This window comes from Giraffa tippelskirchi, chromosome 11 (assembly GCF_054371585.1).
Source record: "Giraffa tippelskirchi isolate mGirTip1 chromosome 11, T2T-mGirTip1v1.2.pri, whole genome shotgun sequence".
NCBI lineage: Eukaryota > Metazoa > Chordata > Mammalia > Artiodactyla > Giraffidae > Giraffa > Giraffa tippelskirchi.
This window is the reverse complement of record NC_137285.1, coordinates 7,182,127-7,195,174: the sequence shown is the minus strand read 5'-3', so window position 1 is coordinate 7,195,174 and position 13,048 is coordinate 7,182,127. Positions and strand designations below refer to the sequence as shown.

At 39.3% G+C, this 13,048-nt stretch overlaps 1 protein-coding gene across 5 annotated transcripts in view; it reads left to right on the top strand.

The window, feature by feature from the left end:
• The window catches only part of GRK3 (G protein-coupled receptor kinase 3), a 184,144-nt gene that overhangs the window by 131,558 nt on the left and 39,538 nt on the right, over positions 1–13,048 (top strand). For all 5 annotated transcript variants that reach the window (XR_014069073.1, XR_014069072.1, XM_081542945.1 and 2 more), the window contains 5 exons: positions 500–574; positions 6,711–6,772; positions 9,429–9,480; positions 11,348–11,439; positions 12,157–12,256. Coding sequence is in view for 3 of the 5 variants with exons in the window: in XM_081542945.1 (XP_081399071.1) it covers positions 500–574; positions 6,711–6,772; positions 9,429–9,480; positions 11,348–11,439; positions 12,157–12,256 (381 nt within the window). In the remaining 2 variants the exon portion in view is untranslated. The remainder of the gene's footprint in view (positions 1–499; positions 575–6,710; positions 6,773–9,428; positions 9,481–11,347; positions 11,440–12,156; positions 12,257–13,048) is intronic.

Below are 13,048 nucleotides of genomic sequence, written 5' to 3'. Positions count from 1 at the left end.
TTTCCTTAACCTAGAGTCTTTTCTACACTGTGGTTTAGCTTTGTGATCCTGGCATTTAATTCTTAGATATATCTTTGTGCATTCATGTTCTCTCATGAAATAGAAATTTTACATTTTTAGGACCCCAGTATCAGCCAACTGAGAGATTATGCATTTAATATTAATACGGTGATAATACGATTCCTTACACCCTTTTTAAGTCGAAGTAGCCTTGATCTCTTGTGGGCATAGATATTTCAGTTAGATGTCCCCATGTGTATCACCCTTCTCGACATAGTTTCTAAGAACTCTGGAAGCTCTGAGGAACAATCATCTGTTTGGCTTGCCCGCAAACATACAACAGATTTTTTTTAAGAATGCATGTTGATGTGATCACCATAGGTTACTGCTTAGTAACTGTTGTGTTAAATTATATGTTTTGTTACTGTAAAATACACAGAGGTTTACTCTGTTTTATATTTGTGGGGGAAAAAGAAAACATTGTGTGTTTTTTTTAAAGCCATTCTCAAAGCAAGCTGTAGAACACGTACAAAGTCATCTCTCCAAGAAACAAGTGACATCAACTCTTTTTCAGGTAGGTAAAATGCTCTCCAAATAAATGTTTCTAATTCACTTAATGGTTGTATTTGGGGGCATTCTTTGCTTGGGTGAAAGTGCTGGCAGAATTTCAAGACTGTATTTCTTACCTAGAGGTTTATCTGGAAGAACCAAAGTTTAGTATCACCTGTCTTCTCATTGAAACGTGTTCTTATGCCAGCATCATAAAGGCTGTCCTGAAAAAGGCTGCTAGAGCATTCTTTTAGTGTTTTTTCCCTATAAATCAATCAAGATGAGACATTGGAGGGAAAAGCCTTTTCCTGGTAGACATCCCAGGCACCTGTGATGAGCAGGGACTGGGCAAGATTTACTTTCTAGTGGTACAGGTGTTGGTCCCCATGGCGATCCTTCCCCAGATGAAGCAGATTCATTTTCAGCAATCAAGAGGGAATGAATGGCCTTGGAGTCATGACTGAGAAATTGGATTTTGCCTCAGCTCCTCTTATCTCGAACACAACACAATCATAGATTTAAATTATAAGGCTCAGAAAACTCGATCCACAGCTGATGGGCCCATGTCTTGGCTGCTCTTTGGATGCAGTGGTCTTCTTCCTGAAAGCCTTTTCTGTTATCCTATGGGATTCCTATAGAGATGGCAGCTTGCAAGGGTATGGTCAAATTTCCAAGTGGATCATGTACTTTTTTATGTTTCTGGGAGTTACAAGAAATAGGAAAGAATGCCATTTATTAAGGTAATGGTTTCATAAGTGAAAATAACTAGTTTATCCTTTTCTTGGATTATCCAGTCATTTGAAGAGAAGTAAGTTGATTTTTGCCTTAGTGCCTTATGGTTGGATTTATTTATATACAAAATCAATCTGATTATTCTATAGAAAAGATACTGGTTTGACTCTGAGAACATTTGGGCACGGTAACCAAACCGGCTGCTGCCTTTCTGCCAAAATGATTAGATGGACATCTCTTAAAACGTCAAACCTTTTAATAGTCTAGTTGGTTATAAGCTTGGGCTCTGAAATTCAGTGACCTGAGTTTCAAGACCCTGGGCAGGGTACCATACCTCTCCGCACTTCTGTTTTTCCCTCTGTGGAGTAGAAATGCCAGCAGACTGTACCGTAAACGGGGTTTGAGGACCCAGTGCATACGAGTTGCTTTGTACCAGGCCTGTCTATCACAGCACTCCATAAATGTCAATCTTCTCAAACACCTCACAGTCAGAAAGTGCAATTTGAATACCTGATTTTTGTTGCCTCTGTGATATTTTCATGTCAGAATTTCAGTTTTCTGACTTTGACATGGTTTAGAAATAGTTATGTAGTCAGTTACATTTAATATTGCTAAATTATATACATAGATTTTACAGCTCTGATGTTAACTTTTCCTGTAGCATAAATAACATTTAAAAAGATAGTTCCAGCTGAGAGATACAAAGACCAACAAAATTCTCTTTGTGGCTTCAAGAAACATTGATTTAGAAGCCATGTCTCCAATATATCTTTTAAAAGCACTTTACTGATTTGTTCATAAGAAAATAATTGAGTAATGTTCTGATGAAACAAATATAGAATGGTTGGTATTTTTATTTCAGTGGTGAAGGAAATAGTCATTATTATGGCGGTTTAAATAAGAAAGCATTTTAGTGCAATTCAGTATAATACGTACCATTAGAACATGGTGGTCAAAGTATGAAATAGAAGTTATATGTTTGGATACCCTGTTTATAGAGGGACATTGATCTCTATAACATTTAACTAACATTAAAGTTACTTGATATTCTTTGAGTTGGAATTTTCCCCCCTGGCTTGAAATGAGTTATAATTGACAAATAAAAATTGTGTATAATTGAAAGTGTACAGTGTGATGTTGTGATATGTGTATTCATTGTAAAATGATTGTTGTAATCTAACTAATCAGCATACTCATCACCTCATGTAGTTATATTTGTGTATGCATGTGTGGTGAGAACGCTTAAGATCAACTTTCTTAGAAAATTTCAAGTGAACAATATAGTACTATTAACTATAGTCCCCATACTGGACATTAGCTCTCCAAGACTATTTATCCTGCAGAACTGAAACTTTGTACCCTTTAAGCAACATCTCCCCATTTTCCCCACTTCCTAACCCTTGGCAACCAACCTTCTACTCTGCTTTTATAAGTTAGACTTTTTTTAGATTCCACATACAGGAGAAATCAGCTCATAATTGTCTTTCTGTGTCTGGCTTGTTTCACTTAGCATAATGTTCTCCAGATTGACCTGTGGTGTTGTAAATGTCAGGATTTCCTTCTTTTCAAAGTACAGAACAGATTTTACCATTGTGTGTGCCTGTGTGTACACATATATATGTATATGTACATGTATATCTCCATCCCCATTTTCTTTATCCATTCATCCATTGGCGGACACTTCGGTTATCTCCGTATCTTTACTATTGTGAAGTAATGCCGCAGTGAACATGGGCATGCAGGTATCACTTCAAGATACTGATTTAATTTCCTTTGTATATATACCAGAAGGAATCTTTATACTGTTTTTGTAATTGCTATCCCAGTTTGCATTCCCACCAACAGTGCACAAGGATTCCCTTTTCTCTGTATCCTCATCAACATGTACCTCTTGGCTTTCTGATAACAGTCATCCTAACAGGTGTGAGATGATAGCTCTCTGTGGTTTTGATTTGCATTTCCTTGATGATTAGTGATGCTGAGCACCTTTTCATATGCCTGTTGGCCACTTATTATCTCTTTTGAAAAATGTCTATTCAGGTCTTCAGCCCACTTTTGAATTGGGTTATTTGGGCTTTTGCTGTCGAGTTGAGTTCCTCATATGTTTTGAATATTAACCTCATATCATATGTTTTACAAATAACTTCTTTCATTCTACAGGTTGCCTATTCACTCTGTTAATTGTTTCCTTTGCTCTGCAGGAGCTTTTTAGTCTGATACAATCCCACTCGTCCGTTTTTGCTTTTGTTGCCAGAGCTTTTGATGTCATATCCAAAAAATCATCACCCGAACCAGTGTCAAGAAGCTTTTTCCCATGTTTTCTTCTAGTTGTATGGTTTCAGGTCTTATATTTAAGTCTTTAATTCACCTTGAGTTGATTTTTATATATGGTGTGAGGTAAGGGTCCAATCTCATCCTCCATTTATTGAAGTGACTGTCCTTTCCCCGCTGAATGCTTGATGCCTTTTCAAAGATCATGTGACTATAGGTGTGTGGATTTATTTCTGAACTCTGTTCTGTTCCATTGATCCATAAGGTCTGTTTTTATGTCAATACCATACTATTTTGATTGCTATAGGTTTATCATATATTTAAACATTGGGAAGTGTGATGCCTGAGGTGAAATTTCTTGTCAAGGAAAACAAGGTAGTTAAAAAAAAATTCTCTGAAAATAAATACAAAATGCTTTTTATTCTTTTTGTTTGCAAAATTGACTTTAGAAATACTTAATTGCACAGATACATTTGGTGGCAAGAGTTGGGAGGAGTCCTGGTTTACATTTAGGTTCCTGGAATGTGCCAAGCCCCATGTTTGGCTCTTTAATCGCTCAGTCATGTCCGACTCTTTGCAACCCCATGGACTATTGACCACCAGGCTCCTCTGTCCATGGGGACTCTCCAGGCAAGAATACTGGAGTGAATTGCCATGCCCTCCTCCAGGGGATCTTCTCAACTCAGGGAGGAACCCAGGTCTCCTGCATTGCAAGCATATTCTTGACCATCTGAGCCAGCAGGGAAGTCTCAGTGTTCTGAATCTTGTTAAATCCTCACAGTGGCCTTGCAGATTAGGTGTAACTCTCCTATCTTACCCATGGAGGAAACCAAGAATCAGAGCAGTGAGGTCGTCTGCTCATGACCCCACTGCTGAACTTTGGCTTTGGCAGTACTCACCTGACATTTTGTGGTCCTCATGTTGACAGTGGCAGTGTGGTATATCATATCTGGTCTTAAGAATTTCTGGTACAGGATGTTTTATAAAATATGAAAAAAATGTTAACATAAGAGTTTCCGTAAATAGAAAATCTGTTGCATACAAATTTAGTCTTTCATACATTTTTCCACACTTGATGTCCTTTGAACCTCTTGAGACTTGTGGCCTTGGTGTTCAGCATCTAGAAGACTTGGAGAAGATGACTATTATCTTTCATTATAGACACATAGGACTTCAGAGCTGCAAAAAGCTTCAGAGAGAGAGAGGTCAGCTTCCCCTGTTACTAAGGAGGGAACAAGTACATTTGGTTTTAGTGACTATGCCCAGTGCCCTGCTCAGGACAATGATAGCCCTGCCAAGTGGCAGAGGCTAGCATAGCCCCGTGGTAGGAAGTGACGCTCCCAGGCGAGCTGCAGTGGTCTCACTGCCCATGTTGGTGACTGTGGCTTCTGTACATTTCCTCATTTGATCACTTACCTTGGACATCTCCTGACATCTGGTCCTTCTTTTTTGCACATTTTTAGGACAATCTCCAAAGACATAGAAAACATTAAATTTCCATCATTCAAGGGGAGAGTAGGGTATCACGATATTTTCCAGAACTAGCTAATTGCCCCTAACCTGAGTTGTGAAGTGTTGGCATTTGATATTTTTATCACTCTTGATTTGAAGACTACCCCATGGGAAATAAATTTATGCAGTTTATTTGGTAATGTGTAAAGTGGCATGAAATTGAAGCAGATTGTTCTCCATAGGGAAAGAGCCCCACACATGTGAGCCAGGAGTCCTTGCCTTAATCTTGGCTTAGCCATGAACTTGCTCAAAGACCTTGCAAATAGCTAATTGAAAAAAAGTTTTACTCCATGGGTTCCTTCACTTTTAGTCTTTGAAACTCAATGCTGATCATTTATGATAATTGTAATTAATGGCAATTATATAATTAATTGTAGTTTACAGGCTGCTACTACATAATTTACAGGGCTCAGTACACAATGTAAACGTGGGGGTCCTTGTTCAGGAATTTCAAGATGGCAACAGTAGGGCACCATACCAAGGACTGGGCTCTTCTGTGGGACTGCATGGGTCACATACCTGTGAAGCTAATTCCAGATATTTAAGGCGTGTCTGTGACTTGCCATGAGCTGTGCCAGACAGTAGAGACACAGTGGCGCACAGGACAGACCTGTCCTTGCCTTCACGGAACATGCCATTGGGTGGTATAGATAACTACTAAGCAAGTAGTCATGCCCATGAATCCATTGGTGCAAGCTGGACAGGCACTGAGGAGGGTGAGTACAAGGTGCTATCAATTTAGTTCAGTTCAGTCGCTCAGTTGTGTCTGACTCTTTGGGACCCCGTGGACTGTTGCACTCCAGGCCTCCCTGTCCATCACCAACTCCCGGAGTTTACTCAAACTCCTGTCCATTGAATTGGTGATGCCATCCAACCATCTCATCCTCCGTCGTCCCCTTCTCCTCCCACCTTCAGTCTTTCCCACACCAGGGTCTTTTCAGATGAGTCAGTTCTTCGCATCAGGTGGCCAGAGTATTGGAGTTTCAGCTTTAACATCAGTCCTTCCAATGAATATTCAGAACTGATTTCCTTTAGGATGCACTGGTTGGATCTCCTAGCTGTCCAAGGGACTCTCAAGAATCTTCTCCAACACCACAGTTCAAAAGCATCAATTCTTTGGCACTTAGCTTTCTATATAGTCCAACCCTCACGTCCATGCATGACTACTGGAAAAACAACAGCTTTGACTAGATGGACCTTTGTTGGCAAAGTAATGTCTCTGCCTTTTAATGTGCTATCTAGGTTGGTCATAATTTTTCTTCCAAGGAGCAAGCATCTCCTAATTTCATGGCTGTAGTCACCTTCTGCAGTGATTTTGGAGCCCCCCAAAATAAAGTCTGTCAGTGTTTCCATTGTTTCCCCATCTATTTGCCATGAAGTGATGGGACCAGGTGCCATGATCTTGGTTTTCTGGATGTTGAGTTTTAAGCCAACTTTTTCACTCTCCTCTTTCACTTTCATCAAGAGGCTCTTTAGTTCTTCACTTTCTGCCGTAAGGGTGGCATCATCTGCGTATCTGAGGTTATTGATGATTATGGGAGCACGTAATTGGGAATCCCACCACATCTGAGTCTCATCCACTTGTGTTTTTCACTTTACTGTGTTCTTACTGATGCAGTATGGAATTTCTTTTCCATCCTTTCCAGCCATACATAGAAGAAATTTGTGAAAGTCTTCGAGGCAGCATTTTTCAAAAATTCATGGAAAGGTATGAAACTGTATGTACAAAGTCTTTTTTGTTGAGATATGTTTGACATATAACATTATATTAGTATGGCGGTTTATTTGCTAAGTCGTGTCTGACCCTTGCGACCCCGTGGATGATAGCCTGCCAGGCTCCTCTGTCCATGGGATTCTCTAGGTGAGAATACTGGAGTGGGTTGTTATTTCCTTCTCCAGAGGATCTTCCTGACCCAGGAATCAAACCCACGTCTCCTGCATTGCAGGCAAATTCTTTACCGACTGGGCTATGATATTTAAATCTTGTACTGTGTAGGTGTACCTGATTTTACCCCATAAATGCTATCCTTAAAATGTATTGATTTATTCATTCAACAAACATTTATTATCCATGTGCTCTGTACCAGGCTTTGCGATAGTTTGTACCCTCTATACTTTATAATTTAGGATTTGTATATCTTAGCATCCCTTTGACTTAAGTTTTTTAGTTTCCAAATGATCCAAAATGTAAATAGACTAGGGAGCCTCAATATTGAAAGTATCTTATTGGGACACATTTGCCTAATGCAAGCATGAGTCTATATTCAGTTCATTTGTTTTTATGTTAAAGGCATATCCTTAAAAATGAGACAAGCCTTTTCTTGATTCTTTACATAGTAGAATTTAGGTATATTGGCAGATGTCTTTTGTCATATCTGTCATTAACGTACCCAATAAATGTGTCCCTTTGGGTTACTCAGACTATAGAGTATGTTTGTCATATAAAATCCTGAAACCTTTCTAGGTAATTAACAAGGACCTACTGTGTGGCGCAGGGAATTCTACTTGATATATATAATAACCTAAAGGGGAAAAGAATCTGAAAAAGAATAGGTATATGTGTATGTGTAACCGAATCACTTTGCCGTACGCCTTAAACTAGCACAGCTTTGTGAATCAGCTATACTCCAATGTAAAATAAAATTTTTTTAAAAAGTAAATTTAAAAATTTCAAGGATGCCTATGAAAGTGTTCACATGCTTCCCAGGCACCTGAGAGTCGGCCCTTCAGTGTTTTGAGTGGTCCTCTGTGATGATGCACCTTGGGAATCGGACTTTCTGACTCTCAATCTGCATTCACGTGGACTCTGCTCTTCTGTGTAAACTCGGCTAATTTCTGGACAGTTGTCATGATGATCGAGTCTCAGGGCGGGAGCAGCCCACAGCTGTTCAGTAATTGCCCTTTAAGAACAAATGCTTCAGTGTTTTTTGTTGTTTTTTTTTTCTTCTTCTCCACATGTTCACAGAACTAAAGTAATTTTTTTAAAAAGTTGTGTCAAGATTCTACCAGAGTTCAAGAGATAATTTTATCTTGGAGCAGAGTCAGTACTGTGGGAAACGAATCTGCATACAAATGATTACATTTTCTGAGCAGGACAAGAGGGGCTTTGCCAAAAAGCAGTGGCATGGAACTGAGGGGCCAGGGCCCCAGTTCAAGGCTAAGATTTAGCTGAGTCTTGGGCCGTCTCCATAGCTGCTGATTCTAAAGATCTGACTTTTCCCAAACTCTTGAGTCAACTCACTGTTCTGTGACCCTTGGGGGAGAGTGGAGAAGTAAACCTGCATGGTCATTGTCTCCCACTGAATTGACCATTCCCTTTTTTTTTTTTAATTTTGTTGAAGTATAGTTGATTTGCAAAGTTAATTTCTGCTGTACAGCGAAGTGATTCAGCTGTATATGTATATATATATATTCTTTTTCATATCCTTTTCCATGATGGTTTATCACAGGATACTGACTCTAGTTCCCTGTGCTATACAGGGGGACTCGGTTGTTTATCCATCCTTGATATAATAGTTTACATCTGCTTATCCCAAACTCCCAATTGAGCCTTCCTCCACCCCTCTCATCCTCTCTCACATAGAGAACCATAAGTCTGTTCTCTATATGGAGATTTACATAAAAATGGGCTATAAATGCAAAATACACACTGGGTTTCAAAGCAATGAATTCAAACCAGTTTCAGGGGCTTCTCTGATAGCTCAGTTGGTATCTGCCTGTAATGCAGGAGACCCTGCTTCGATTCCTGGGTTGGGACGATCCCCTGGAGAAGAGATAGGCTACCCAATCTAGTATTCTTGGGCTTCCCTTGTGGCTTAGCTGGTAAAGAATCCACCTGTAATGTGGGAGACCTGGGTTTGATCCCTGGGTTGGGAAGATCCTTTAGAGAAGGAAAAGGCTACCCACTCCAATATTCTGGCCTGGAGAATTCCATGGACTGTATAGTCCATGGGGTCACAAAGAGTTGGACACGACTGAGCGATTTTCACTTTCAAAGCAATACAAAAATAAGAATGTAGACTATCTAATTAAAATTTTATATTGATTACATGTAGAAATGATAATTTTTTGATATATTTGTTCAAATGAGATACATTATTTAAATTATTTATGTGTCATCTGTTACCCATCTGTTGGACAGTACCAACTTAGATAAAGATTGTTACTATAACATAATAACAATTAAAGCAGAAACATGAAGTCTTCAATTTGAATCATAAAATAAAGCCTTGAGTGCTAGGTGAACAGTTTGTGAAAAAAATGTTTATGAAAGCTCACTCTGAGAAGTCACACAAATATACAATGCTAATTTCTCAGTTAAAGTGGTATTTAACTTTTCAGTAATTCCTCACATTCTTTTTCAGTGACAAGTTCACTAGATTTTGTCAGTGGAAAAACGTGGAATTAAATATCCATGTGAGTATCATCTTTGCCTTTCTCTTTTTAAATAAAAACTTCCTTTGGCTCAGCTTCGTGAGAAAATATTTTATTCGGCAGCATACTCCCAAGGGTAACATGCTGCCCAAACAGATGTCGTGCTTACAGCTTTACGCATGAAAAATCCATCCTCCTGTATCCAGTTGTAAACACTGAGTTTTCATCCTCTTTTTTTAATATTCATATAAGAATGCATTTATTTATTTAAGGAAGGATATTTTAAGCCATAATTGAGCTTTTAATAGAAATAGTAGTAAAGATACAAGTCTTCTACATCATGTAATTCCTGTATGCCCGTGTCATTTGCCATCCTGATAAATTTCCTTGTTTTTTTTTCTTATTAGGTGCAGTCATGTAATAAACATGATGATATATCTCTTACTAGACCACAGTTGCATCTTTTTTATTGTTTTGAGAATGATGAAAGCAGTCCTCAAAGGCGGGAAACTTGCTAGCTTGTACCCCCTAGTACTACGTCTTCCCTTAGCTTTTCCATGTCAGGAACTCTGGGGCACATTCTTTACTTCACTTTTAGAGTATTCATGTCTCTTCCCCTTTCCCTTGTGCTCTCCCTCCACAAAGGTTTGCAATAGAGAAAAAGAAATAACTGGATTCTGTTTTTGATTTTTTTTTAAAAATTTTTTAGTTGAACAGTACCATTCACAGAAGTGGGTTTGGTTTTTTTTTTTCTTTTTGATTTCCCCCCTCTACCCCATTTCCAGCAGGATTGAGAACCAAGAGGCAGTGACACATTTTTAAAAATAACAGGACTTCCTGGGCGGTCCAGTGATTAAGATCCTGTGCTTCTACTGCAGGGAACAAGGGTTCGATCCCTGGTTGGGGAACTAAGATCCTGCATGCATCCACATGGCCAAAAAACGAACAAACAAAACCAAAAACCCCACAAAAAACCCTTGTCTCTGCTGTGGATCTTCCTTCTGCCCATGCTTCTTTAGCAGATATGGTGTCCTCACGTCTTCACGTCCTCCTGTCCTCTGAAGAGCAAACATGAAGCTCGAGGGTCGGATGCCCCTGCCTGGCTGCAGACATGATGTCTGAAGGGTTGTCTGGAGAAACCCTTCAAGCATCTGACCCTTCTTTTGCCAGGATATGTAACAAAAAGCATTTGCTATTGTCTGATGGCATCTTACCATGGCCCATGAACATAGGACTATCTCTCTGCCTTTGTAGCATCTGATGCTATGAAAACTTCTTAGGAAGCAAGGCATTGCTGAGATGATATTGATGAAAGCCTAGTGCTTATGAATAAAAGCCTCTTCATTGAGTTACTCACACTCGGTCTGGTTTCACACTCACATGCCCAGCATGAGTGCTCTCTACTTACTGATGCTTTTGATAAAAAAATTTGCATGGCCAACATTCATTGGGCTTTCTGATCATATGGCCCATCTGTTAGGAGAGCATAGATGCCCGTGATGCGGACCTATTTTTCTACCACAGAAGTTCTTGGAAAGGCTGAACTGTTTCCAAACTTTCAGCTTCAGAGTAACCAAGGTTACTTTGTAGTTTTCCTGGAAATTTCACACTCACTTGTCTTGAAAGTATACATTTTATAATCTAAGATTCATGGGACTGGATAAAACAATGGGCTCACCAGGTCATCTTCCCAGTTGCCTCCATGGTTTGCATCCTGTGCAGTTTACATCAAAGGAAGTTCTAGAATGTCCTGGCACCTGTGCTTCTTATCCCTCAGCTTGCAGGGCCAGTCGCTGAAAGGGCAGCAGTGTCAGAATCGCTGTTTCAGTAACTGTGTATGTTTTGCACAAAAACAGTGGGATAGTTTTTACGCAGTTTTATGTTTCTCTGTCGCATTTTAAATTCACAGTTGACCATGAATGATTTCAGCGTGCATCGGATCATTGGACGAGGAGGATTCGGTGAAGTATACGGTTGCAGGAAAGCAGACACTGGAAAGATGTAAGGGTTCTACACTTGTATATTTTGCTGGGAACATTAAGAGGGTTTTATACTCACATTCAAAGAAAATCCCATTTAGTTGATGATCAGTGTTTTAGAATCTTACCCTCTACACACTTACAAAATCTTGACCAGTGCTGAATTCACAATTCCTACACACTAAATATTATAGTATAGGCCCCACCCCTACAAAACATACACACACAAGTACTAGACAGTAGGGATACATACAAAATTTATTTCCCTGAATTTTTTGTGTATCTACTTTATTGCTTTTATTTATTTATTGCTTTTATTTATTCCCTGAATTTATTGTGTATCTACTTCATTGCTTTTATTTAACTGAAATGTCAATTCATATAATAATAGAAATATCTTAATTATTGCTTGATTTTTTTTTAAATAGCCTTTTCACTTTAGAATAATTTTAGGTTTGGAGAAAAGGAGCAAAAAAATAGTACAGGGAGTTTCTATGTACTCCACGTCCCTCTTACCATAGTACAGGACACATGTCACAATGAATGAACAGATGTTGATGTGCTGTTACTGACTGAAGTCTCCACTTTATTCAGATTCCTTTAGTCTCTTAGAAGCATTGTGCTGCTTTAAAAGACTTCCTGAATTTTTAGGAACTTCCCCCAATATGATGTGTATCATTTAAATCCACTTAGATATATTTTCTATATAAATTTTCTTCAGTAATATTTATGGTTCTAGGTATGCAATGAAATGCTTGGATAAGAAGAGAATCAAGATGAAACAGGGAGAAACCTTAGCCTTAAATGAACGGATCATGTTGTCCCTGGTGAGCACAGGAGTGAGTATTCAGTTTTGAACATTGCTCTTGTGTGTGTGTGTGTTTCTATTTATTTGGTGGTGTTTTTTTTTTTTTTTTGTATCAGGACAATTTATTTAAAATACAGCTTTTTTTCCCCCCTGGTGAATTATGCAGCTAGCCAGTTCTTGAGGGGATTAGAATTTATAGCAGGGAGCAGCAGCACTAAGTTAATATAAATAATAATTCAGAGATGACCTGTGTCTGAGTTGGGAATTAGAAACGTACTACCGGCCATCTCCATGCACACTGACCACTTGTCCCTTCACTGCACATTTATGAGTTCCTTCTTTGTGGAATATGACAGAGATGGCAGAATATAATCGTATCAGTGACCAAAAAAATCACCCGAATTTAGTTACGAATTGACTGCATGACAGAGAAGGACTAACCCAGAGGAGAAAAAATAAGAGGAGCGTCGCTTCCCTCCTTCACAAACAGAGAGGAAGTGACGTGGCTTCGTCAACCCCCAACTATCCCTTTGGAGTGCTCCCCAGAATCCCAGGGACAGAGGAGCCTGGTGGGCTGCCCTCTATGGGGTCGCACAGTGTTGGACACGACTGAAGCAACTTAGCAGCAGCAGCAGCAGCCAATCCATATTTCATTTGGAGAGGACCCTGTCTTCTCAGCCCTTGCTCCCTTTCCCTGCTGTGGATGCTGGTCTTTTCTGTCTCCAGCACCATATTTCTGCCCGCTGGACCGTTTTTTCATACATTCCAGCTGTCATTTTGAGCTCATCACGCGTCAAAGCCAGCTTCACTCTGTGTCATCTTG